This window comes from Diceros bicornis, chromosome 17 (genome assembly GCF_020826845.1).
Source record: "Diceros bicornis minor isolate mBicDic1 chromosome 17, mDicBic1.mat.cur, whole genome shotgun sequence".
Classification (NCBI taxonomy): Eukaryota; Metazoa; Chordata; class Mammalia; order Perissodactyla; family Rhinocerotidae; genus Diceros; species Diceros bicornis.
The window spans coordinates 6,030,793-6,058,267 of record NC_080756.1 but is presented as its reverse complement, the minus strand read 5'-3'; the positions used below and the strand labels follow the sequence as shown (position 1 = coordinate 6,058,267).

Below are 27,475 nucleotides of genomic sequence, written 5' to 3'. Positions count from 1 at the left end.
CCTAGCCCTTTATATATTTGCCCCTGCCTTTTATAGCAAACATGACTTTAAAGTAATAATCACAACTGTAAAAATATAATCTTTAATCTCAGAAAAATTGAAGGAGAAGCATATTTTTCCTTTTGTTGGTTTGAGGAAGTAAAATCAATTCAGCTGATACTGTGACTTTTGCTAAAACCCGGGTATCTAAATGGTTTCCAGCAAGGACAACGTACATATTTATGGGAAGAAGACATCCTTCTGTACTGAGGATCTTGGTATAGCATCATCTTGAGCCTGCTGTACAGCAGTGCTCTTTTTATAAAATCTCTTCATTAATCATGGCTGAGGGTCAATTTGTGTTTTTCTCATTAAACATGAATTGTGCCTAACAGTTAATCATGCTTTTATTGTCATGGATATGTTTTAAAGCAATGTCAGCATTTCTTGCTGCCCTGAAAATGGATTAAATAAAAGTGTGGTGCTCCTTAATAAAGAAAACATATGACTCATAGGAACTAGGAATGCCTGGTGGTTTTTCTTGACCACCAAATGGGCAGGTATACCATTAGAAGAATTTATTTATTTGCCTAGAAACTCAACTTCCTGATGAACACTGATGGTAGTGAATGTTCAGAAGTGCTAGAAGTAGTAATAATGATGTTTTACTTTACTAATGAGTGATGCATTCATCTCATAATATAGCAGTGTTGATCCCTCAGCATCTCATTTACATGTTATGAATATGTTTATATGTGGATCTTACCAAAATTAGTTAAGCTTTTTCAAGAATTTGTAAGCATTCCCTTAAGAATTTTGCCGTTCATTCTATTCACTTCTCTCTTCTTGCATTAATCTTACGTATCTCTACTTATTCCTCCACAGTCACATCCTTCTCACGTGAATACAACTTTCTTTTCACATTAATTTTCTTCTCTGAAAAATCTCTTAAGGCAAAATCCTGGCTGCCTCTGCTGAAGAGCAGCAAGTGGTCCAGATCAGTTGTACTGGTTTGTTGTACTTTTTAAAGAATACATTGATTTGCTCAGAGCACATTTATAGAGACATTAAACAAACAAACAAAAATTATGGCAGAAATAATAGCTATAAACTTACGTAAGATTCTGCCGTGTTATGTTTACATTTTCATCTGCATAAAGTATTCTTGAAGGCACGAGGCTCTTATTTCCCTCTTGCGTCCAGGTTTTGTTTAGGAAAGTGCGGAAACCTAAAAGTCTGCCTTCACTGACTTGCTCCATCATTATTGTTTTGCTTCCCTGTCCATCTCTTTCTTCCATTCATATTTATTTTTATCACCTTTATCAAGAGTAGAATTAAGTTTGGCTTTTAATTTTGGCACACACGTATTCTTATGTATTTTCAATATGCAAATAATCTTTCTGATACTGTGCTATGTATAGTTTTATCATTTTTTTTAAAAAAGAATACTATTGTTCATTCTGCAGTAATTTCATAGTCCAGTTGACTGTGCCTTGGATAATATGAGTAAGAGGACTAGATGCTTTTTTCATGGTCTAGAGACATTCTGTAACATAACTTTTTTTGTGTTTGCTCGATTCTTTCAGATGGAAAAATTAATATTTTTGTTGTGAACATCAAGATACTGTTATATGGCACTCTGAGATCCCAATGAAAATTAATTATGGCAGATATAAAATAATCGTACAGCCACTATTCTGCTTCAGTCAGTCAGATTCAGAGTGTTTTGCTTGTTTTATGGATCCTGTGAACATCAGTCACAAAGTTTCGTCTAGTAGATAATTGTAGGTGCAACTGAGGCAATACTTTTGCAAAGCCCATTGACAGGCTGTGCAATCAAGAACTGCTTAGTTTGTTCTGCTTTTATTCCTCCCAGGTATAAAATAATTACTGGGAAGCCTTCTGGCGCGATATCTGGGGTGCAGAAAGCAGAAAATGGACCGATCGACTGGAGCGGAGACATGCCCGTGTCTTGCAGTCTCTCTCGGTCAGTATAGTGTCCCCAGTTCTCCTCTTGTGCTCTTCAGCGTTTGGAATCTTAGTTGACTAAAATCACACGTACTTGAATGTAGGTTGTTTTTGTTTTTGATGAGATGTTATTAAAGCATGTGCTTTGGTATGTGATTTTTGTCTTTGTGGCAGACAATGTAAAGATTAATTCTGATCTGTGTGATTTTGCCAGATCTCTGTTAGAACATAGGGCATACATGTTTGAGACTGCCGATCAGTGGTCCGGGGATTCTGTCCAGTGTGGGGATCCAGCTTGGACCTTGGTGTCTTTCGTGCCGACCTCCATATTGACCGACCACAGATAGTGGAATAGATGGGAGTGACTGGAGCTCTAAAACACTGACACTCAAGAAGTTTAATATTACCCTCATTTTAAAAAAGTATTCAGGGCCGGCCCTGTGGCTTAGCGGTTAAGTGCGCACGCTCCGCTGCTGGCAGCCCGAGTTCGGATCCCGGGCGCGCACCGCTTCTCCAGCCATGCTGAGGCCGCGTCCCACATACAGCAACTAGAAGGATGTGCAGCTATGACATACAACTATCTACTGGGGCTTTGGGGGGAAAAAAATAAATAAATAAAATCTTTTAAAAAGTATTCATATTATTCAAAAGATGAGAAATAATAGTTTTCTACTGCTTTTTCCAGCATTTCAAATGTTCCTATGGGTCTTATTTAACAGCCAGAACTCAAAAAAATTATGTTGTCAGATATGAATCCTGTTATCACAAAGGATTTAAGGTAAAAGAAATTAAAAGTAGAGAGTATATTATTTTAAATTTTACTGTGGAAATGAAGCCAAGACACTCATCAATATCTAGAATTTGTGATTACTGAATTAACTTTCATTTTTCCTGAATGTGGTAATTGTGTAATCCAGAAATGAACACACACAGGTTACGATTTACTGGCTTAACGCCTAATATGATTTGTGGGTGCTTTTTGTATGACTTTCAACATATAAATAAATAAACAAACAAACATAAATAAATTTAGGGCCCATCCCCATGGCCGAGTGGTTAAAGTTTCGCACACTCCGCTTCAGTTGCCTGGGTTCACAGGTTCAGATCCTGGGCACGGACCTACTCCACTCACCAGCCATGCTGTGGCTGTGTCCCACATACAAAAAAAAAAAAAAATAGAAGAGGACCAGCACAGATGTTAGCTCAGGGCTAATCTCCCTCAGCAAAACAATAGAAATATTTATTTAATAATATTTTAAATATTAACTATTGAGCAACATATTATTTATTTAAATAAATTATATATATATCACAAGCTAATAAAATATCACCTATCATATTATATATTGATTTCTGTGAAAACTCATTTAAACCAAGAATTCCACGGCTAAAATCATTTTTGAAAACCACTGTTCTGACAGTTTCTTTTTTGTGTTGTTTAAAAGATTTTTTTCAAAATAAAATTGTATCATGCAGGTAGAATTCCAAGAGAAATTAATTTTATTGAAGAGCAGAAATTTAATATTATTATAGTGATTTGTATTAAATTTTGATTTAGAAAATACTCATTTTGGGGATTTCAGGCAAAACTGATAAAATTTAAAGGGGTCAGGAAGTGAACACTTGCTGTTTAATAATTATGTTGCTGAAACTCCAGATCAGTACTTTGACCATCTGAACTGCAGATTACATATTTCAGGAGGGTAATAGGCCTTAGATTACCCATCTCATCAGTCTTTAGCACACCAAGTTATAAATTCTTTGATAAAAATTGCTTAGGTACCAGCAAGTATGTTATTGTATGATCTTGTTTTTTTTTTAAATAGTAAGGACTTTATAAGTACTACAAATCAGCAGTGAAAAACAACTGCCAGAAACGGAACAGCTATAAAAAGCGAGAACCATCCTCTTTCTCACATATATTAGTGGAGACGGGACAGCAAGTGAGAAAAACCTATCGCAGCCGGTTTATATGAAAAAGGAAATAGATTGACTTTGTAATTAGAAGTTGACATGTGTGTGTACTCAGAGCCCAGCTGGATCCTCGGACTCATCAAGACGTGGTCTCTTCAGATCGTTCAGATCTGCTTTTCTCTGATTTCTCTTCACTCTCAGGCAGGCTCTTTCCTGGCAGCCACAAGATGGCTGCTGGCATTCCCAGACTCATGTTCTCATAGCTTTGAAAGCTCAGTGGAAAGAAGGACTTTCTTTCTTCCTTGATGGTTTTAGCAGAGATTTCTGGGCTGATTCTCATTTAACTAACTTCATGCTGCCCCCTGGCCACCTTTGGCTAATCATAATACACAGACCTGGCTGTTGTGCCTGTCTGTGGACAGGGAGTAGGGTTAGAGAGTAGAGAGGTGTGGATTCTCTTAGGAAAGGAGGGAGAATAGGTAGCTGTCAGGCAAAAATTTAAAATGTCCACTACGTACTTTATATACTGTTAACAGACAAGGAATTATTCCAGTGTCTGTCACATAGTCAAGAATATATTTTTAAAATTATTTGAAATTCCATAATCGAGAGCCTGTTTGAGGATATTTTATAATTTGGTGAAAGCATGAGAGAGTAAAGGTCCTTCCATTCGTCTTTTAAAAAATATTTAAGTTTTGGGGCCGGCCCGGTGGCGCAAGAGGTTAAGTGCGCGCGCTCCGCTGCGGCGGCCCGGGGTTCGCTGGTTCGGATCCCGGGCGCGCACCGACGCATTGCTTGGTAAGCCATGCTGTGGCGGCGTCCCATATAAAGTGGAGGAAGATGGGCACAGATGTTAGCCCAGGGCCGTCTTCCTCAGCAAAAAAAAAAACAGAGGAGGATTGGCGGATGTTAGCTCAGGGCTGATCTCCTCACAAAAAAAAAAATATTTAAGTTTATTAGTCAAAGATTATTCCTAGTTGAATTGGCAGTAATTGATTGCTAGATGATTATAATAATTTTACTTCCTAAATAAGTATACTACAAAAGGCATGTAAATTCAACATAAAAAATTATGTTTTGGAGTGCCATATGAAAAGGACATTAAAGACCCTTTAATTAAACCTTGGTCTTATTCTCATGACCACCTGGTTCTCATCAACGGATCTCCCCTGGATAGCCATGTATACCAGTGTCAGAATGTGTTTGGAAAAGTAAGAAAACTTGGGAAGGAGGCAATCAAAATAATCAGTAAAAGATAAGTTAACATAAAAATACCATAACCCCTGATTCATTGATAAGTAGTAAATATTAAACCAAGTAGCAGATTTTTGAATTAATCTACTCTAATGCTAGTTATAGCCATTCATTTGATTTGTTGGTGAATATTATGATTTTGTACCTAGACAGAATATAATACATTCACTCTTTAAGTAACTGTTTTCAATACTCTTTTAGGGGTCTTCAGGTTCTCCTTACCCCTGTTCTTGCCAACATCCTTGAGGCGGATCAGGAAAAGTGTTGGGGTTTTGACCAGTTTTTTGCAGAAACTAGTGATATACTTCACCGAATGATAATACATGTTTTTTCACTACAACAAATGACAGCTCATAAGATTTACATTCATAGCTATAATACGTAAGTACCGATTTATATTTTCTTTCTATGTCATAATATTGTGTTACATAATAATCATCTTCATAAATTGGGAGAGGAAATAGAAAAGATGCCTCGAGCTTCACCAAAGGCACCCACTTCCCGTGAAGAAAATTATGTTTGAGTTCTCAGTAAATTCCTTTTCACTTATCTTTGGAGTAAAAGGATTAATTTTCTAAAATTTGCAAGTAAATTAGCTTGTTTTTAAACTGCAGGTTTTACAAGACTCTTTTCGTTTCTGTGCCTTCTCCAATTACGTAATCACATAACCAGAGTTAGCATCTACTAATAAATGGGCTGGGTTTTATAAACAGTACTATCCTGTCATTTAAAAAATATTAAAGCATAAGTCTTAAATATAGTTAGTATAGTTATTTGCATATGTGGCATAAAGCCCTTTTTGGGTGCTGGAAAAATAATCATTTGTTTTACCTAAGCAGAAACACATTAGACCCACGTGATAAAAAGTCGACTTGTAATAAAACTGCATATAACTAAATACACACAACTAAATACATGTAAAACTGGGCAGATCTGAACAAGAGAGGTGGATGTATCAGTGTCAGTATCCTGGTTGTGATACTGTGCTGCGTTTATGCATGCTCTTTCCCTCAGGGGAAACTGGGTGAACAGTATATAGCATCTCTATTATTTCTTACAACTGCATGTGCATCTACAGTGATCTCTACATAAAATGTTTTTTAAAATGAAGGAAAAAAAACATTACACCTATTGTGTTTGCCTTTGTTTCTGTTTTGACAAGATGCAAATAGCAGTTTTGATGCCTCTTAAAACTGAAAAAGAGGCCGGCCCCGTGGCTTGGTGGTTAAGTGCGCGCGCTCTGATGCTGGTGGCCCGGGTTCGGATCCCGGGCGCGCACCGAGGCACCACTTCTCCGTCCATCCTGAGGCCGAGTCCCACATACAGCAACTAGAAGGATGTGCAGCTATGACATACAACTATCTACTGGGGCTTTGGGGGGAAAAAATAAATAAATAAAATCTTTTAAAAAAAAAAAAACTGAAAAAGAGACTTTTGGTAATTTATTAAGGAATAAAATTTATTAGATAAAATAATATATTAGCTATTAATATTGAATACCTATGTCAAATATAATATAAACTTTAAATATAATGAATAAAATAATGTTAATATAACGTTACATTCAAGTATGGTTTTTGTCTTTACTTTGGTACTTAATAGCCTGAATAAACGTGTCACAGTCAGGTGCTGGCCGCTGTTTCACTTTAAGGAGTAGACTGGAACGTCAGAAGCCCACCCCGGCCTGAGCCAGGTCACAGCAGGGGCTGGTGGCAGAGACAGATCACAACATGGCTGCTGAAATGTTTCTTTGATTTCATAGATCTGTTTAGGGAGAGTCTACCTTTTTCCCGGAAACATCATTTTGAAAATACTTGGTTTTATTAATGCATTTAACAAACATGATATAGTCGTGTTGTAAGTACTATTCTCAAGTCTTTATATATGTAAGTCATTTAATCCTCACGATTCTGTGAGGTGGGTACTATTATTCCCATTTTACAGATGAGGAATGTTAGCACAGAGCAGTGAAGTAACTTGAGGTGATACAGCAAGTAAGTGGAAGACCTGGAGTGTGACGCCAGGTGGTCTGATTCCAGAGTCACTGCTCCTGCACTCTCTGCTGTGTTGGCTCTCCATTGTTAGATATTAAGAATCCTGTGTTGCACATATCCAGTACGGGTATCCAGACATAAAAATATCTTGCTGATTGCTGTATAGACAGGTTATGTGGAATTTCAGTGTAATAAACTTGATAGGATCCACATCAGCAAAGCGACGTTTCTATGGACTGGTCGTGATTTCAAGTATCATTAGAAATGGATGTTGTTGCACTCACCGGTAAAAAAAAAAGATCTTACCTCTCGTTTTATCCCAGTTATGTTGTCCTTTTGGACTTTTCTCACACAGTGCCACTGTATTTCATGAACTGGTGTATAAACAAACCAAAATTATTTCTTCAAATCAAGAACTTATATATGAAGGACGACGCTTAGTTCTAGAACCTGGAAGACTGGCACAGCATTTCCCCAGAACTGCTGAGGAAAACCCCATCTTCGTAGTAAGCCGGGAACCTCTGAATACCATGGGATTGGTGTATGAAAAAAGTAGGTTGGGGTTTTTCCTGTGGTTCTTACAGCCATAAGGAAAAAAAAAAAGCCTGTAAAATGATTGTCATCTTCATAAAATTGATTAATGATGACATTAATGTAGAACTTTCATAAACATTAAAGTTTTGTAAATTAGTTGAGGGAGACCAGTAGTAAAATTGAAAAGCCTTGTATGCAACATAATTTGAACTTAAATATTTTGTTTATCAAATGGTAAAATATTTGGTCACATGTGTTTTACTGTAGCTCTCTGCTTTTAGTATTTTACTGGCACTCAGATAACCTTTTGTATCATAAATTTCAGCAAATATTTATTGTGTCCAGTGTGAATAGGACACTTCACCAGGCTTTGGAGTCTAAGAAAAATTAGACTGCATTTGGAATTTTCTGCATTTGGAATCTTTTAAATTATTAATCCTAGTGATGAAAAAAAAAATTACCCAGATTTTTACATTTCTTTTTGGATCTTTGGGATTTGATTTAGATTTAAAGAGAAGTGTTGAGCTTGTTGTATTGGAATGTATTTAAGGAACAAAGTGAAACGCCTTAGAAATATTGCAGGTAATTTGTTACAGAATGAGCATTATTGTTTCAGGTGGTTTTTTAAACCAGGTAAAGAACATTAAAAAGAGTTTTGCCACTAACGTTTAATTTAGAGGTAATTTAGAGGTTAGTGTTTTACTTAAGAGGTTGCTATATAAAGGATAAAATAATTCATTCAAAATTATTTATTTTATATTTTAATTATTTTACTTCATCTTTCAGTTTCCCTCCCTAAAGTACATCCACGTTATGATTTAGATGGAGATGCTAGCATGGCTAAGGTTAGTGTTTAATTAAATTACTATGTAAACATCTGAATTAAAATTATCCTTTCAGTAGTGGAAGCAATAAAATGTATTATGTCTTTATATAGGCCAGTATGATTTAGGAAATTACTCATTTAGATTGTTATCCATTGCAAATTATTTTGTGTTCTTTCTTCTTTACTTTATATTGTGTTTTGAACTCATAAGAAAATTTTCTCCATTGAGACAGTGCATGTTTAACATTATCATGTTAAGGATGAAATATTTATTGCAGTTATATCTGTCCTTAGCTTTTAGAAATTGGTAGTTTATTGTGTTTTAATTAACCTGATAAAAACACATAGCTTGAAATTTTTTATGTAGAAGTTTTTTTTACCTTGTACCATAATTAACGCCAAATATTGACATTTTGTTTTTCTTCCTTAGGCAATAACAGGAGTTGTGTGTTATGCCTGTAGAATTGCCAGTACCTTGCTGCTTTATCAGGAATTAATGCGAAAGGGGGTACGATGGTTGATGTAAGTAATACGTTGAAATTTGAACATTGATCTTCATGTCGACTTCACTGAATAACTGGTAACCACCCCACCACTGATACTTTACCTCCTCCGACTAGGTAGGGTTGGGTGCTTGGTTTTTATTATAAGACATTTGTTTCACATTTAGTTTACAAAACGTTTAGCAGCTTTTTTTTCGTTGTTTTCCTACAAAAACCTTGTGAGACAGATAGGACAAATAGTATGTGAATTTTAAAACTTACACCACACTGTACAATATGATGGCAGATGAATTCCTTTTCCAAGGACTCAACTTGGCTCTTAGAAGGCTGTGGCATTGTTATAATCCAATACAAGCTATACTGCTTTCTAGGGTTTATGTCCTCAGAATCTTCCTCTAGTTCTTGCCTTTTTCATCAAATTTGAGTACACACTCAACTTTTCTTTTTAACAGCATTATTGAGATATAGTTCACATGCTTATATAATTCACCCATTTTTTTTTTAGAGTGTATAATTCAGTAACTTTTAGTACATCCACAGAGTTGTGCAACCATCACCACTAATTTTAGAATATTTTTATCATCCCAGAAAGAAACCCTGCACCCATTAGCAGTCACTCCCTATTTCCCTCATAACCTCCTCAGCCTAGGCAACCACTCGTGTACTCTCTGTCTCTATAGGTTTGCCTATTTTAGACATTTCATATAAGTGAAATCATACAGTATAAGTACACTCTCACCTTGACAAGCAATTTAAAAGCTAACTTTTTTTCACTGAATCACTTAATATAGTTTTTCTAGGTCAGAGTATTGATCATCTAGTTAAGTATTCTCTCCCTCAAAGGACCCTAAGAACTGTTTTGTGATGAAGACAATTTGACATATTTTTACCTTTTGTGATTTGTGGATGTCATCTTTCCATCCGACAGAAGTGGAGGATAAATGGTCTCTTCTGAGAAGCATGCCTCTAGTTCTGTACAACCTCACTTGAAGCTTTTGAATTCTGTACACACATAGTCATGGCCTCGTCTCCTCTGGGCTCGTGAAGCTTTGCATTCTGTATACACATAGTCATGGCGTCGTCTCCTTGGCTCGTGAAGCTTTTGAATTCTGTACACACATAGTCATGGCCGCGTCTCCTCTGGGCTCGGGTGTTCTTCGGCTTTAGCGCTTGTGACGGTTTACATACCCACCTCACACCTGTCCTTCGATTCTCACAAATGTGTGAAGCATTCCATCATTCTTGTTCTGCTTCTGCTTCTAAGAAGAAAAAATAATGGTCTTTTTTTCCCCTGTGACCTTTATGTTAAACCTGTAAATTTATGCTTATAATTTTTTTATGTGTTCACATACCCAGTTTGTAAGCCTATGCTTTTCTCTTTCCGTTAAGAAGCCTCTCTGTTTTTACTAAATAGTTTCTAGAAAAATCTAAATGTTGACTCCATTTATTTTCATAGTGTTGTTACTGACAGCTCTCGTTTTCTCTTGCTGTTGTCGTCTGCCCCGGTTACTGCTCCGTGAAGCCTTTATTCCTTTTACTTATTAGCTTTTAGTTTAATAAGTCATGAGGAAATAGTTAATGTAGACCACTGTTGGCAAACTTTTTCTTTTCCAGTTAGTAAATATTTTAGACTTCATGGGCCACGTAAGGTCTCTTCTTTGTTTTTATGTGGTTTTAAAACCTTTAATAATGTAAATATCATTTTTAGTAAAAACAAGCATCAAGCCTTAGTTTGTTGACTCTTGATGTAAACCAAAAGCCCTTCAATTATATTGTTTACTATGCCAGCCTGCTGCTTCAGAGATCGTATTAACTGATTTAAAGTATAAATCAGACAGCAGTCGACTATGAATGGTAGAAATTAATTCTGGTAGTGTAAAATGTAATGCTGTTCAGCTTAGTTCTGTGATTGTAGATTAGTTTTTATTCCTTAATATAATTTAAATGCCCTAAATTTCTAAACTGTTTACCTAATAAGTAGTGATGGTTTGTGCCCTAGATATGTATAAAGGGTCACAGAGATGCTTTTCATAATAAAAGGTGAACTGGCTTTCGTAATCTATCAAGACTGTTAAGAAATTTGTCTGAACAGTAGTGGAGCAGTATAATTAGTGATAGACAAAAGAAAACAAGTAATTCCTTAAACTAATGAGAATATTATTATTTTTTAGAGAATTAATTAAAGATGATTATAATGAAACTGTTCACAAAAAGACAGAAGTTGTGATCACTTTGGATTTCTGCCTCAGAAACATTGAAAAGACTATGAAAGTGTGAGTAGATTACTTCCTTATTAGTAATGGTTAAAATGTTAAATGTTGTTCCATTTCTGCTTAATTTGTTTAGTTACCCTTGGCATAGTATGGCCTGCTGTGCAAGTGTTTGTGTTAGGGCACGACCTTGGGTTAAGTTACATCCTCACAAAGGCAGAAATGTCCAGTCGTCTCAGTAAGAATGAAGAGCATCTCTGCGGTGGCTTTTTCTCCTGCCCTTTGCAAAGGAGAAGGTAACGTGAGCTAGAAAGGGTTCACTGATCACCCTTGCAAAGCAGACCCTCTGAATGGGAAAGTGTAAAACCTGTAATCAACAGAGGAAGTAGGGAGAGGTATTCTAGAGCCTGTACTTTGGTAGTATTTTTAGAATTTTGGGATTACTTTTACTCATTAATTTTATCCCTGAAATGTCTTTTGAAACAGAATGATATTTTAAACAGGCCACTTCCTAGGCTGCACTGTTTGTCCTGCAGAGGAAATGTCATAACTGAAGTCATTATTTACTGTGGACCGCCATTAATTCTGAAATCTAGTATTTGACTAGATTATTATCCTGCCTAGTATTATGCTGTCATACGACTATTTGAAATTAAGTTGTCTTTTATATTTTATTTCTTAATGTGCAAATTTATGAGTAGGAGTATATAAAATTCTTTCTTTAGGAAGAAATCAAGTTTTCTTGGAATCTGTTGCTTGTAAGCTTTATATTCAATCTATTATTCTTTTGTGTGTGTGTGAGGAAGATCAGCCCTGGGCTAACATCCATGCCAATCCTCCTCTTTTTGCTGAGGAAGACCGGCTCTGAGCTAACATCTAATGCCAGTCCTCCTCTTTTTTTCCCCCAAAGCCCTAGTAGATAGTTGTATGTCACAGTTGCACATCCTTCTAGTTGCTGTATGTGGGATGCCGCCTCAGCATGGCCGAACAAGTGATGCGTCACTGCACGCCTGGATTCCGAACCCAGGCCACCAGTAGCAGAGCACTCGCACTTAAACTGCTAAGCCACGGGGCCAGCCCCCAATATATTATTCTTAAATGGTTATGATAATAAAAACTCAAATATAATTTATAAAACATCTTTTAAAATCTATGTATTCGCTATGCTCATTTAAATTTTCCATACTTTTTTTTCATACAGATATGAAAAGTTGATGAAGATCAACCTAGAAGCAGCAGAGTTAGGTGAAATTTCAGACATACACACCAAATTGTTGAGAGTAAGTATTTACAAAATTTTGACAATCATAGGCTCGTAATCTATTCCTTTGCAGGCAAGATTAGATCTAAACTTTCCTAGAGAAATGATGTATCTGAAGCTCTCCAGAGAAAGAGTAGCCTTTTCCCATCTTTAGGATCTATTTACAATATTTATACCCTTACTGCCTTGGAATTTTTTATGTTTCCAAATGCCTGCTTTGCTCTAAGCCGTTTTCTCTCTCTCTCTCTCTCCCTCCCTCTCTCTCCCCCTGCCCCCCTCACTCCCTCCCTCTCCCTCTCTCCCTGTCTCTTTAAAATCTGTAAAGCTCTTGTGTTGCTGCTGTGGCAGTTAAAGCAAGTTCATAAATATAATTTAACATGCAGAGTGCTTAAACTTGTTTTGAAAGAGATGCAAGTTGGGAAAACATCAGAGCTTTTCTAAAATAAAAAGTAACGAAAGAAAGATTCGGGTTCCTCAAGGCAGTGAATCATTTCTATAACTAAAAAAAGGAATTAGGACAAAAGTCTCTATCTACTCTGCTGAAAAATACAGTGGCGTTTCAGGTAGTCTCTGGATCTCTTATTAAAATGTGTTGTAGAAGAACGTGGAATTATGTATTGTGAGAGCCGATTACTAGTCCCAGATCTGCCCCTATTTACATAGGTATTCCTGCCTGGCTATGGAAGCAAGGCCTTTAATTCTTTGCCTCCTTGGTTTCTTTTTCTTTAAAATGGGCAGTCTCTTACCCTGCTTTTCTCACAGGTTGTTGTATCGATTAAGTGAGAGAAATAAAAATCCCATACTCCTGCAAGCTTTTAGCATCTAAAATATTCTTTCATGAAACGGATGTTAAGTTAAAAGTGCAGAAGAACTTGATAAGATATCCCCCTTCTCTTTCCCAGCTTAGACTGGTCTTTAGTTGTTTCTTTCCCTCAGTTTTAGATCTAGAACAGTGGTTTTCAAAATATGAGTCATGATCAACTCGTAGGTAGTGAAGTTCAGTGCATTGCAATCAGCGAAGTTTTTAAATGAAATCGGTTAGAAAATGTCAGAATGCGTCACATATGTAAGGAAATTACTGTTCCATGAAACTTTTGGTTCAGTTCTATATACACATTAAATAATACTGGGTAGAAAGAAAGTGAATTTCTTGCTATAGGTCATGATCAAAAAAGTTTGAAAAATGTCACTATACAATAAAGCAACTAAAAGTCCGAGAAACAAGGAATAGTCTGTCCCAGTATTTGTCTGTATGTAAATACAGGCAGCTATATCGATGTAGATGTTTCTCTTCTTTGTCTGGCTTTGTCTTAGAACTCGACTCCCCAACTCCTAGTCCTCATGGGCACATGTTTCCAGTGCCAGCATCGTTTGAGCACTTGGAATTGAAACTAAATGTTTCCAGGGCCGGCCCGTGGCTTAGCGGTTAAGTGCACTCGCTCCGCTGCTGACGGCCAGGGTTCGGATCCCAGGCGCGCACCGATGCACCGCTTCTCCGGCCATGCTGAGGCCGCGTCCCACATACAGCAACTAGAAGGATATGCAGCTGTGACATACAACTATCTACTGGGGATTTGGGGGGAAAATAAATAAAAATCTTAAAAAAAAAAAACTAAATGTTTCCTTTTGGGGAGCCCAAAGTCTTTCTCATTTTTGTGACATTTTTTGAAGATTTAGATTTCCTATGAGAGTTGAAGCATGGATGATTAAATAGCTCTTGGCCACGGAGCCTTTTGAAATCAGGGCTTTAACTTCAGGCCAACTATTTTCCACTGGATTTCATTGTTTTTCCTTATAGCCTGTTGAGTTGTGGCTCTTTTCCTACTGGAGACCTTAAAATTTTTTCCCACCATAAAAGTAAAACTTATAAGTAGGAAAGATAGCACACATGCTTGCCACCCAAAAAATGATGATTGACAGTTTGTTCAGTGTCCTGCAGCAGTGATTCTCAGAGTAGTTCCTGGACTGACAGCATCAGCCTCACATGGACACTTGTTAGGAATGCACATTTTGGGCCCACCCCGGCCTGCTGAATCAGACACTCTGATGCTGGGACCCAGAACTCAGTGTTCTGGCAGGCCCTCCAGACGATTCTGATGCTGCTAAAATTTTCACAACCACTGTTTTAGTCATCTCTTTTTATATATATTATTAAATGATTGTTACCCTATGAACATATAATTGTTATTTTTATTTTTGTATAACATTATAGTATAGATATTTTTCAGGGTTTTTTTTTTTTTTTTTTTTTTTTGCTCTTTTTGATTTTTGGCAACACTACTTTTTTTTTCTTGAGGTAATAATAGTTTATAACTGTGAAATTTTAGTTGTACGTTATTATTTGTCAGTCACCATCTATGTGTGCCCCTTTACCCCTTATGCCTACTCTCCCAACCCCCCCCCCGGTAACCACTAATCTGTTCTCTTTGTCCATGTATTTGTTTATCTTCCGCATGTGAGTGAGATCATACGGTGTTTGTCTTTCTCTGTCTGGCTTATTTCACTTAACATAATACCCTGAAGTTCCATCCATGTTGTTGCAAATGGGACGATTTTGTCTTTTTTTATGACTGAGTAGTATTCCATTGTGTATGTGTGTGTATACAACACATCTTCTTTATCCGTTCATCAATCAGTGGGTGGATTGATTGGGTTGCTTCCATGTTTGGGCTATTGTGAATAATGCTGCAGTGAACATAGGGGTGCATAAGTCTCTGAATTGTTGATTCCAGGTTCTTTGGATAAATACCCAGTAGTGGGATACCTGGGTCGTATGGTATTTCTATTTTTAATTCTTTGAGAAATCTCTAGACTGTTTTCCATAGTGGCTGTACCAGTTTGCATTCCCACCAGCAGTGTATAAGGGTTCCCTTTTCTCTACCTCATCTCCAACATTTGTTGTTTTTTGTCTTGGTAATTATAGCCATTCGGACCAGTGTAAGGTGATATCTCATTGTTTTGATTTGCATTTCCCTAATAATTAGTGATGTTGAACATCATTTCATGTATCTGTTGGCCATCTATATATCTTCTTTGGAAAAATGCCTGTTCATATCCTCTGCCCATTTTTTGATTGGGCTGTTTGTTTTTTTGTTGTTGAGTTCTATGAGTTCTTTATATATTTTGGAGATGAACCCCTTGTCAGATATATGATTGGCAAATATTTTCTCCCAATTGGTGGGTTGTCTTTTTGTTTTGTTCCTGGTTTCCTTTGCTTTGCAGAAACTCTTTAGTCTGATGAAGTCCCATTTGTTTATTTTTTCTTTGGTATCCCTTGCCCAAGTAGACATGGTACTTCTAAGACTGATGTCAAAGAGCGTACTGCCTATATTTTCGTCTAGGAGTTTTATGGTTTCACATCTTACCTTCAAGTCTTTAATCCATTTTGAGTTAATTTTTGTGTATGGTGAAAGATGATGATGTACTTTCATTATTTTGCACGTGGCTGTCCAGTTTTCCCAACACCATTTATTTAAGAGATTTTCGTGTCTCTGTTGTATGTTCTTAGCTCCTTTGTCGAAGATTAGCTGTCTGTAGATCTATGGTTTTATTTCTAGGCTTTCAATTCTGTTCCACTGATCTGTGTGTCTGTTTTTGTATCAGTACCATGCTGTTTTGATTACTATAGCTTTGTAGTATATTTTGAAGTCAGGGATTGTGATGCCTCCCGCTTTGTTCTTTTTTCTGAGGATTTCTTTAGCTATTCGGGGTCTTTTGTTGCCCCATATGAATTTTAGGATTCTTTGTTCTGTTTCCATGAAGAATGTCATTGGGATTCTGATTGGGATTGCACTGAATCTGTAGATTGCTTTAGGTAGTATGGACATTTTAACTGTGTTTATTCTTCAGATCCATGTGCATGAAATATCTTTCCATTTCTTTATGTCCTCGTTGATTTCACTCAATAATGTCTTATAGCTTTCATTGTATAGGTCTGTCATGTCATTAGTTAAATTTATTCCTAGGTATTTTATCCTTTTTGTTGTGATTGTAAATGGGATTGTCTTCTCGAGTTGTCTTTCTGTTAGTGTTATTAGAGTATAGAAATGCAACTGAATTTTTGTAAGTTGATTTTGTACCCTGCAACTGTGCTGTAGTTGTTGATTATGTCTAATAGTTCTCCAATGGATTCTTTAGGGTTTTCTATGTATAAAATCCTGTCGTCTGCAAGCAGCGAGAGTTTCACTTCTTCCTTGCCAGTTTGGATACCTTTTATTTCCTTTTCTTGCCTAATTGCTCTGGCCAAAATCTCCAGTACTGTGTTGAATGAGTGGCGAGAGTGGGAGCCGGCCCAATGGCGTAGTGGTTAAGTTCACATGCTCCGCTTCGGCAGACCCGGGTTCACAGGTTCAGATCCCAGGCACGGACCTACGCACCACTTATCAAGCCATGCTGTGGCAGTGTCCCACATATGAAGTAGAGGAAGATGGGCACAGATGTTAGCCCAAGGCTAATCTTCTTCAGCAAAAAGAGGAGGGTTGGCAACAGATGTCAGCTCAGGGCTAGTCTTCCTCACCAAAAAAAAAAAGAGAGAGAGTGGTGAAAGTGGGCACCCTTGTCTTGTTCCTGTTCTCAGAGGAATGGCTTTCAGTTTTTCCCCATTGACTATGATGTTGGTTGTGGGTTTGTCATATATGGCCTTTGTTATGTTGAGGTACTTTCCTTCTATATCCATTTTATTGAGAGTTTTTATCATAAATGGATGTTGGATCTTATCAAATGCTTTCTCTGTGTTTATTGAGATGATCATATGAACACCACTTTTTTAATAGACGTAATATTGCAGCCAACGGATTTATTAATAGTTTTACTTTTTATCCCCCTATTGTTGGTCCATCGGGCTGCTTGCTGTTTTTCACATTTTTGTGTAATGCTGTAAAAAATAACATCTGTAAACTATTTTCCGTATTTTGGAAGTGTAATGTAACCCATTCTTAACATTAATGTTAAAGAAGACATAAAGCATGAAAAGCAAGGTGTTTATTTGACTATATAAAAATTCAAGGTCTCTATATGTTAAAAAAAAAACGTTAAAGGAGCCGGCCCAGTGGCACAAGTGGTTAAGTGCGCACGCTCCGCTTTGGCAGCCCGGGGTTCTCAGGTTCGGATCCCAGGCATGCATTGACACACTGCTTGTCAAGCCATGCTGTGGCGGCGTCCCATATAAAGTAGAGGAAGATGGGCACAGATGTTAGCTCAGGGCCAATCTTCCTCAGCAAAAAAAAAAAAAAAAAAAAAAAGAGGGTTGGCTTCTGATGTTAGCTCAGGGCTGATCTTCCTCACCAAAAAAAAAATGTTAAAAAGCAAATAGATGGGGAAAAGTGTGGTAATTCTTTATAAGAATAGTTCATGCATATAGAGAAAACATTAAACCTGCCATAAATAAAGAACATTTAGAAATGATTTAGAGATAAATAGATCTAGTAAAACTCTTGAAAAAAATTTTCAACTACAATAGCAATAGAAAATTTCTATAATAAAAGTATGATACTACTTTGTCTTTCAAATTAGCAAGGCTTAAAAAATTGTAATACCGGGGCCAGCCCAGTAGCATAGTGATTAAGTTCACGCACTCTGCTTCAGCAGCGTAGGGTTCGCAGGTTTTGATCCCGGCGCAGACCTATGCACCACTCATCAAGCCATGTTGTGGCGGTATCCCACATACAAAATGGAGGAAGATGGGCCTGGATGTTAGCTCAGGGCCAGTCTTCCTCACCAAAAAATATTGTAGTACCGGTGCTGAATAGGAATGTAGCAACCCTTCTTTGTTGCTAGTGGCAGTGTAAACTGCCACTTAAAACTTTGTTTGAAAAGCAATGGCGTGTATCAGGACCCTTAAGATATTTAGACTTACTTATCCTGTAAGTCTAACCTCATCCTTTCTTCAGAAATTTTACAAATGCTCAGTTCTGTGGTAGATAAGTGATAAATTTACTAAGCTTAAAATGAACAGGATCTTAGATGAGGTTTCTTTTCATTTTTCATTTTTAAGAGGAGTTACTTTTCTTTGGCCTCTAAACAGAGAGAGCAAAATCTTGCATAGCCACGTCTTGTGCTCGGGACTGTGCTAATGGTTCTCCTATTTAATTTTCACAGCAGCTCTATGAGATAGAGTATCAACCATATTTTACAGGTAAAGAAGCAGAACCTTAATTGAATGATTAACAGTATTTTGTATGTTTTTTTAAAAAGGATATTTAGTGTAATAAATATTTTATAAAATGTATTACTACTAGTTAGTCTCATGTTTTATTATCATATCAAACTCGTGGTGAAAATCAACCTAAGAAACTGTCCTTTTATTTAAACATAAAAGTGATTATTCTTTGAATTCAAGTAATCTACAAAAGAAATATGATTCAGACTTCAGACTCCATTGGCATTGTGATTTATCATTTCTGATTTTTGGTAATCTGGATCTGAACCCGTTGGTTTTATTTAGCTCTCCAGTTCTCAGGGAACACTAGAAACCAGTCTGCAGGATATCGAAAACAAATTATCTCCGGATGGATTGCTGGCAGATACCTGGGCGCATCAAGAAGGCACGCATCCAAAAGATAGACAGTAAGTTACAACTTTACGGCTGGTTTCTGCTCTTGTTATTAAATGTCCTTTTTCACATCAACTCAGTTAATTTATTTGGGTTTTTCTTCCTTAAATAGTGTAGAAAAGCTACAAGTCCTGTTAAGTTGCATCACAGAGATTTACTATCAGTTCAAAAAAGACAAAGCAGAACGTAGTAAGTAAAATTTGCCATTTGTTGATCTAATGAGCCGCCCTACTAGTTGTAATTCAGTTGAATTAATTTGGTGTGTTTGTAAGGGTGGCTACTTAAGTTATTTCAGAGACTTGATTCTGTCAGGAAAGAGTTGAATGTATTAAAAATTATTCTTAAAACCAACCTTTTGAATATTTCAAACCAGGGGGTAGGAGCTCCAGAAGCTCTAGAGGCCAGACGTGTAACAGAAAGGGGTGAAGTCAGCCAGTGGGGACCGAGGAGAATGGAGAGGAGACCCCCATCCCAAGGGGAGAGCCTCTCCTCAGGTTCACCTAGTTTGTTGTCTGCTCTTCTTATATCTCAAGAGAAGCTAGAAATACAGAATGTATTAGAAATATCCTGATTTTAAATGTGGGCAGTTAATTTTTTTTTTTTAATGTTAACACTGTACAGACCAAATAAAAGCATTTATGGGCCATGTCTAACCCATGAGTCATGAGTTTGTGACATCTGCTTTGAACTCAGCCTTTTTGAAGTAATAATCTTGAAAGGAAAAATATTGTGTGCAATTTTATGATTCTACATTTACAAAAATAATATATTTTCTTATTTTTAGGACTAGCTTATAATGAAGAACAAATCCACAAATTTGATAAGTAAGTGTCCAGATTATGTTTAATAATTATTTTTGGTTATGTTATTAATATGATTATTTTTAAAGTTGAAATTAATTACAATAAAAAATACATAGTAATCTTGGCTTTACAGACTTGTTACTATGTGTGCACATATTTGAGGTCCGCTTGTCTGGCCCCTGGTTGAGAGGTTACTGAGACGAGAGGGTGAGGGCAGTCTCCTCCTCTCTCGTGTGCCCTGACTGCAGGACAGATAATAGAGAACACAGGCGAGGACAGACCTAACCACCTCCTTGGCCGTAACCTCAGTCAATGACATTTTGGCCATTCTCCACTGAGGACCTTCTCTTTCTCCTCTTGCTGCTGTAGTGTCTACATTAGAAACCTTTGGCTTTCCACTGCAGATATTCTAAAGCCCCAACAGTCATTACAGGAAACGTGAATTTTCATATATTTGAGAATCTTTTTAATATTAGAAATAGAAACAGTTATGTTGGTTTAAGCCTCTGATCATTTCTAAATTACAGACAAAAGCTGTATTACCATGCTACGAAAGCCATGACCCACTTTACGGAAGAATGTGTGAAAAAGTATGAGGCATTTTTGGATAAGTCAGAAGAATGGATGAGGTAAGGAAACTTTGTGGGGGATGGTTCGTGGTTGACTGCACAATTAACAATTTAACGTATATTTTGTGTTCTAAGTAAGAACAGTATTTCATTAGACTGCTTATTAATCCATTCTTCTTGGTTTTCAGAAAGATGCTTAATCTTAGGAAACAGTTACTATCCCTGACTAATCAGTGTTTTGATATCGAAGAGGAAGTCTCCAAGTATCAGGACTATACCAATGAGGTACAGCTGCCAAAGTGTCCAGAAAAAAGCCTTTTCCTATAGGAAAAATTAAAATAAAATTCCTCTCAGTTTATATTGGATTATGATTGAGAAGGGAGAAATAGGACATAATATGCCTAATTCAGCTCTGCTTGCCCATTTGTAATATGTAATTTTGAGCCAAGTTTTAAGAACTTAGATGTTTTACAATTAAAAAACATCTCATAGACCCTTCTTTTATCATCTGTAAGAAAAGTTTTTTAAAAAGAGTATTGATTTAAGTATTGTGTCGTTGATGGTTTTGAAATTAAAGCTATGAAGTCCTTGTTAAAACCTGTAACATTTGATCTAAGATCTGTAGTAAGTACTTTGTTCTGTGATTGATGTGTGGTTTTTTGATGTTTTAGTTACAAGAAACTTTGCCCCAGAAAATGTTTGCAGCCTCCACTGGAATCAAACATACCATGACCCCGATTTATCCATGTTCTAACACGTTAGTGGAAATGACTCTGGGGTAAGAAATTTATTGTTTGGTAACTATATTGTTTCCATTTGTTTTTATTTCCGTTTGTGATCTTGCTCTTTTAGTTTGAAATTTTGTGAATACATTTGCCAATGTTATTTAATGACAGTTCAATCTAAGAAGTAAAACATAATATAAATATAATTCTAAAATATTTGCATACTTTTTTAAGCAGTGATGCTTATTTATCTTTATTTGTATGGGTAGTATGAAGAAATTAAAGGAAGAAATGGAAGGAGTGGTTAAAGAACTTGCTGAAAATAATCATATTTTAGAAAGGTGAGTAATACAAATATCATTCTGCCCTGTGATTTTATACGCCATCGAGTGCATACATATCTATACTTGTGTCTGTCTGTCTTCCTGTATCAAGAGGCTAAGCAGTGGGAAAGGGATATAAAGTCAGAACTCTTATGTTTTGTGACTTCCATGGTGCCTTTTAATTTGTTTGAGGTCGTTTGGATAAAGACAAGTCAACCATGATTGGTTCCATTTCATGGAAGCAGTGGTTAATAGCATTATTTGCTTATTTGAATCAGTTTGTGAAAACAAAAAGCTTTTACACATTATTTTTCATAACATTTTCTTATTAGAATCATAATTTTTAATTTTGGAACCAAAGTTGGTTGTAAGATGCCAGCACTCTGATTGGTGCTGTGTAATTTACAGAGGCCTCTGCAGACCTCTTGCAGGTGGGCGCCATGTGTAAATGCAGTTCTTTGAGGACTTGGGTGTCTGTTATCTACAGAATCCTAATAGATCAGGGGGAAAGAGAGTTGGAAAACGTACACAGCCAATAAAGCCGCTTGGATGGCCGTTTCCTCGTCCTACTTCCTCAGAGAAGTTGAGTCGTCTTTGGCTCCCTAATGGAACCCTTCTCTTTCAAGCCTGTAGCTGCTCCTCTGTGGTTCTCTACCCCCAAAATGCTAATAAAAATATTTCACGTTTATGTGGTGTTTGTACGCTTGCAGGGCACTTTCATGCTGCATTGTCTCACTGAACGTGCATTCAGCCTTGTTCAGTAGCAGAGCAGGTAGTCTTTATCCGTGTTCTCCAGATACGGAAGGTCATGCCCCAGGAAGATGAGCTGGAGCTAGATCTTCTTCCCACTCGACGTGTTCTCTAAAGCTTGGAAAGATTAGCTCTCAGGAAATCACATGACTTTTGAGCTCTGTGCGGAAGGTATAGCCAGACACTTCCGTAGTGTTATCGATTTTTTAAATTAATTAATTTAATGAATTATTTTTTAAAAATTTCAAACAATGTATAATTGTAAAAATTTGGAAATGCAAGTCTCCACTGCCCTCTCTCATGCCCCCCCGAGGAAGTAATCACTGTTAATAGTTTTGTTGTGCCTACGTGTTTTATTAGAGTAGAATCATTCTGTCCGTATTGGTTTAGTCTTACTTTTTTCCCTTAAGGCTGTATATCAAGGGTACTTTTCCGTGTCTGTACATATAGCTCTATTTTTCTCATTTTCAGCAGCTGCCTGGTATTCCAATGTGTGGATCTACCATGTCTATTAATACATCCTTATTTGTTGGGCATTTAAGTTGTTTCTGATTTTTCACAATTACAATCCATGCTGCAGTAAACATACTTGTATGTATATCTTCATGTACTTGTGTAAGAATTTTTGAGGGATCAGTTTCTAGGTGTGGAATTGTTGGATCAAAGGTTATGCACATTTAAATTTTGATTTGTTCTTTAAAAGGCTTGTGTGTTTTAGTCCCAAACAGACAAAAGCTATGCTTTTGTCAACACTGAATGTTACTTTTTTAAATGTTTGCTGATTTATTTAGTAAAAACTGATATCCTGTTTTAATTTGCATTTCTTTGGTTAATAATGATGTCATGTCTTTTTATATGTTTATTCAATTTTTATTTTTTCTGTGAATTGCCTATTAAGTTTTAAAATATTTTTCTATTGGTTTATAGTAACCACATAGTAATTATCTAACTTTTTATAGTATCCAGTTTATAGTTTGCTCACAACTTGAGCTAAATCCTAAATTTATCCTGTAAAGCTAAAGATCAGCAATAGGAGGAGGCTATTAAACTATGCTTTTAACAGACTTTTCAATAGAATCACTTTCCTGTTGAGTCACTTATGCCTTATGGAATAAAATCCTTGCTTCCCAAAGCATGTCCATTAAGTCAGTTCCCTCTATGTTTTATCTGCAGATTAATTTGACAACGTATGGGCGATATAACATGGCATAATCATAACTTCAATGTTAAGTGACTCCTTAAGGACTTGTGCCAGAGCTAGTGATAGAAGTTGGGCCTTGTGCACTGTCTCCATGTGGTTATCTCACTGTCACCTCAGACTTTTTGTATCTAAAATCACTTAATATCATCCTTCCCAACTCAGTTTTCCCTCTAATTCCCTCCTCTTCAGTGAGACAACCTTTCCCCTACTTCCTTGAACATAAATCACTTTAGACTCGTACTCTTCTTTACTCGCTGTCATCAGGTTTGGTAATCTTCCTTCAAATGGTTCCACGTTCCCCCTCATTAGCCTCCTTCATCTCTCCTTTCCTCTCACGTTCGAGCTATGATGATAAACTACCGCCTGTTTCCTGATCTCTGCCTCTTCCATCTGTCATGGGTATTACAGCCAAAATAATCTTCCCAAATACTGGTCTAATCATGCCGCTCCCTTGGCTCAAAAATTTCTAAACTCCTGTTACCTAAAAGATCAAGTCTAAATTCATACTTGAATTAAAAACTTATAATATCTGACCCCAGCTGATTCACCCAACTTTATTTCCCTCCACTCCCCAAAATAAGTTTCTGTTCTAGCAAGGTTCCATTCCTTGCTGTCCCTTGAGTATGTCACACTTACTCCCAACTCCACATCTTTGCTTTTAAGTCCCACCCCACCAAAAAAGAATTATACAGTTCTTGCTAACACTTTCTAGATTACATCACTTCACATTTTCTCTTAAGAAGTCTTCCCAAGCCACTGAATTGTATTTTTTCACATATTTATAATAATACTACCGTGTTTCAATAAGAAATAGAGCAAATCATAGTTGCTTAAACTCTTTAAAAATAACAGTTGATTCTTCTGGAAAGTATTCTATAGTCTTCTTTAAAATGTCAAGGGCCAAATAAATGACTCTTTTGAGATTGTCTTGTTTCTTTGTGTTTTAGGTTTGGCTCTTTAACCATGGATGGTGGCCTTCGCAATGTTGACTGTCTTTAGCTTTCTAAGAAGTTTGAGAAAAGTTTCAGTTTGCACAAGAAAATCATGCTGAGGCATTTAAATGATTGCCTCTATAGGTGGTCCCTTGTTTCTACAATTCAGTATTTGGGGTGGTTGTGTAAATATGTACAATATTGTAAATACATAAAAAGATATATAAATTTTTGGCTGCTGTTAAGATGTACTTTTACCTTTTAACATTTCTATTATCTGAGGACATTTGACCTCAGTGAGCACTAGAAGAAAGCCATGAGCGACTGATTCGTTGAGATACTGATCCTGTGCTCTTCTGAGTAAGGCCAAGTCAGGTGTCTCTGATTGCCTACTGGAAACACTTTAAGTGGAACCAAAATTGGTATCCTTACAAATCAGAAAAGCCTGCTAGTTGACATGTTTGTAACTAGAGCGGCAGCTTCTGAGGGCAGGGAGCAGAACCCAACCACCGTTGTACTGTGATCACAGTTTTGTTAAGAAGGGTGAAGTGGCGTTACTTCATCTTACAAGGGGCCCAGATCCCAGTTATCCTCATGTCTGTTTACTTTCAGATAAATTATCGAGCAAAATTTTTTAAGTGATTTAATTATTAAAAACTACTCATTTTTATTTCGGCCATCAATGTATAATTGTCATAAAAATTCTAGGATAATTTCAACTGTTTTAAGCTGTATATTTCTTCTTTAATTCTGCTTACTACTTCATGAAAAAATATCAATAAATTTCTGATTTTAATGTAAAGAGTATTTTTCTGCATACAACAGTTTGAGAAACAAAAGTTATCTTTTGAAAGAAAGAATGTGGGTGGTGACTGTAAATTATTCTCAGAATATTGGATGTAGAGACAATTTTGTGTCTCTTCTGAACCCACTGATTCCAAGTTTAGTAGAAGTTCTTTCATAAATTTATGCTATCCAAATCCAAAGGGAACATTCTCCTTGGAAAATCTACCCAGAGTTCTAGGCTAAAGGATTATGCTCAGCAAGAAATTACTTCACGCAACAAGGATTGGTTTTGGTTTTAGTGTCTGACTCATCAGATTATTGAAGAGTGATTACACACACCTACGTGTCGTAAAGATAACACGTCCTGAAGAGCCAGTACATTTGATTACCATGAACACTGGGAACGGAATGTGGGTTAGAGTTTTATCTGAAATCTCAGATTGATTTATTCTTGGAGTGGCGAATTTTAAGTGTCTCACGGACACATTACAGAAATGAGTGCATGGGTGAATGACTTATAGAAATACAGTTACCCCTGTCAGATCTCCTGTGTCATCTGAGTGTGAGGGCTGAGGGCTGTTGATAAACCTCTTGATTTTAATTTTCCATTTGACTGTCTAACATAAATGTCTTTAATTGTATACTTTACATGTTTATATCACTGAACATTAGGCAAAATTTTACTTAGATTATGTGACCAGCTAATATGTTTGCAGATTTAGTTTTTATTTCAGTGGCTCTAGACAAGAACACCAAGAAACCCTTGCCGTGGGGATTGTATTGTTATAAGTGGTATTGGTAAGAACGGTTCCATTCCACGTCAATATTAAGACTCACTGTTTTATTCCCCATTTCAGCACCATGGAAACCAAGCATTTTGCTTTCAGTATTTCACCCTCAAAAATGCATCCTCATTTAAAAACATCTTAAGTCAATAAATACACGGTGATACCCACCTGCTAACCTAATTTTCAGAGTGACTATTTAGGTGAAATTGGCTTTAAAATGAGTTAATATTCAGTATCGAGATATATTTCCAAAAGATAGGGATAATGGTTTAAAAAATAGTATATATAACAGTAGAGGAGTTAGTGGATTTAACTCTTAATATAAAAGAGAGATTATAGTTCTGACAGCTGAAGAAATCATTGAAAATGAAGTAAGTGAACACAAAGTATCTGAAAAAAAGGGGGCATCTTTGAGTAAATAAAAAAGGAGTTAGAGGTTAGGAAAGAAATGTGAAAAATATTCCCATAACGTCATCTAAAGTTCTGGCTTCAATTGTTTTGGAAATTACCAAATACTGTGTAAGTGGCTTATAGACCTTGTTACACTGTGTCACATGAAGTGTCTCTTCTTAGATGTGAAAGACCTTTTCCTCAGTGTTTCTTTAAAAATATAATATCTTCATCAGTAAATTATCCAGAAAAAAATTACTTTAACCCTGGATTTTTTTCTGTTTTCCTTTTATTTTTATAAGCAATGAAGTTCACCTTTTGTGGTGTTCTTTGCTAAAAATAAGAGATATGTTATTTGGAATTAAGAAAAGGACCATCAGTAGGAATGAGCAATCTCAACTGAAATGTCAAAAATTTATTCTCCCTCTGGAGTCACAGCCGCAACGACACTAGTCTCTTACTTCAGATTTCACCCGGCTCTGAGGTGTGAATTACACATGGTGCTGTCTGTGCGGAAGTCTGTGGAAGGTTTACGGTTACTCAGACAAATTTTTAAAACTGAGACGTGCTGAGGCAGACACTGTTGAAAGGAAAACTCTGTAAAGGAGTCTTCACACTATTGTTTTAACTGGATCTGCCAACCCACATTCCACTTTTAAGAAAACGAAAGTATCTAAAGCAGGCTGACATGGTTGTTTTATATGGACTTCCTCCGCACTTGTCGCTTATAAGAAGATTCCAAGTCCAAATTCCTAAGAAATACTGAAAATGGAATAGAAAACAAGAACATGTGACCTGAAAATAAAAACTGGTAATGTAATAACATCCTTTGGGTTTTTTTAGAGTGTAAATCAGCTCCAAGAATTTCACATGGCGTATAAAAGCACAGCCCAGTATTACATCAGGGCTGTTTTAGGAATGAGGCAAGTTATGAATGAGTTTATTCTTTTGACACACAGAATGCACAAGTACCAATTGTTGGACACAGTTTCAGAGGTGGGGATGAGAACCTCAGTCCCAGTTGATAGTAGGCAACTAGATGTTGGTGTCTGCTGAAATAATATACAATAACGTTAAAGAAAAGTATAGAGAAACGTTCAACAAAGGGTTAAAAACCAAAACAAGACCCTGGAAGAAAAAACTTGTTCTACACGTTTCTTGACTTGTTTTTGGTTTTTTTAGTTGAGGAAGAGTAGCCCTGAGCTAACATCTGTT

The 27,475-nt window shown here is 36.5% G+C and overlaps 1 protein-coding gene across 4 annotated transcripts in view; it reads left to right on the top strand.

Moving 5' to 3' along the window:
• Positions 1-25,092, top strand: part of TBK1 (TANK binding kinase 1) — a 43,751-nt gene extending 18,659 nt beyond the window's left edge. For 2 of the 4 annotated variants that reach the window (XM_058557718.1, XM_058557719.1), the window contains exons 7-21: positions 1,856-1,966; positions 5,317-5,496; positions 7,465-7,661; positions 8,430-8,488; positions 8,900-8,991; positions 11,144-11,245; positions 12,384-12,462; positions 18,886-19,007; positions 19,106-19,182; positions 19,778-19,817; positions 20,324-20,425; positions 20,554-20,650; positions 21,037-21,143; positions 21,360-21,431; positions 22,635-24,272. In XM_058557718.1, the coding sequence (XP_058413701.1) occupies positions 1,856-1,966; positions 5,317-5,496; positions 7,465-7,661; positions 8,430-8,488; positions 8,900-8,991; positions 11,144-11,245; positions 12,384-12,462; positions 18,886-19,007; positions 19,106-19,182; positions 19,778-19,817; positions 20,324-20,425; positions 20,554-20,650; positions 21,037-21,143; positions 21,360-21,431; positions 22,635-22,704 (1,507 nt within the window). In that variant the 3' untranslated portion in view covers positions 22,705-24,272. Of the gene's footprint in view, positions 1-1,855; positions 1,967-5,316; positions 5,497-7,464; positions 7,662-8,429; positions 8,489-8,899; positions 8,992-11,143; positions 11,246-12,383; positions 12,463-18,885; positions 19,008-19,105; positions 19,183-19,777; positions 19,818-20,323; positions 20,426-20,553; positions 20,651-21,036; positions 21,144-21,359; positions 21,432-22,634; positions 24,274-24,311 lie in introns of those variants that run through there. The other 2 variants (XM_058557720.1, XM_058557721.1) reach the window with 2 other exon arrangements.
• Positions 25,093-27,475: the final 2,383 nt, after the last annotated feature.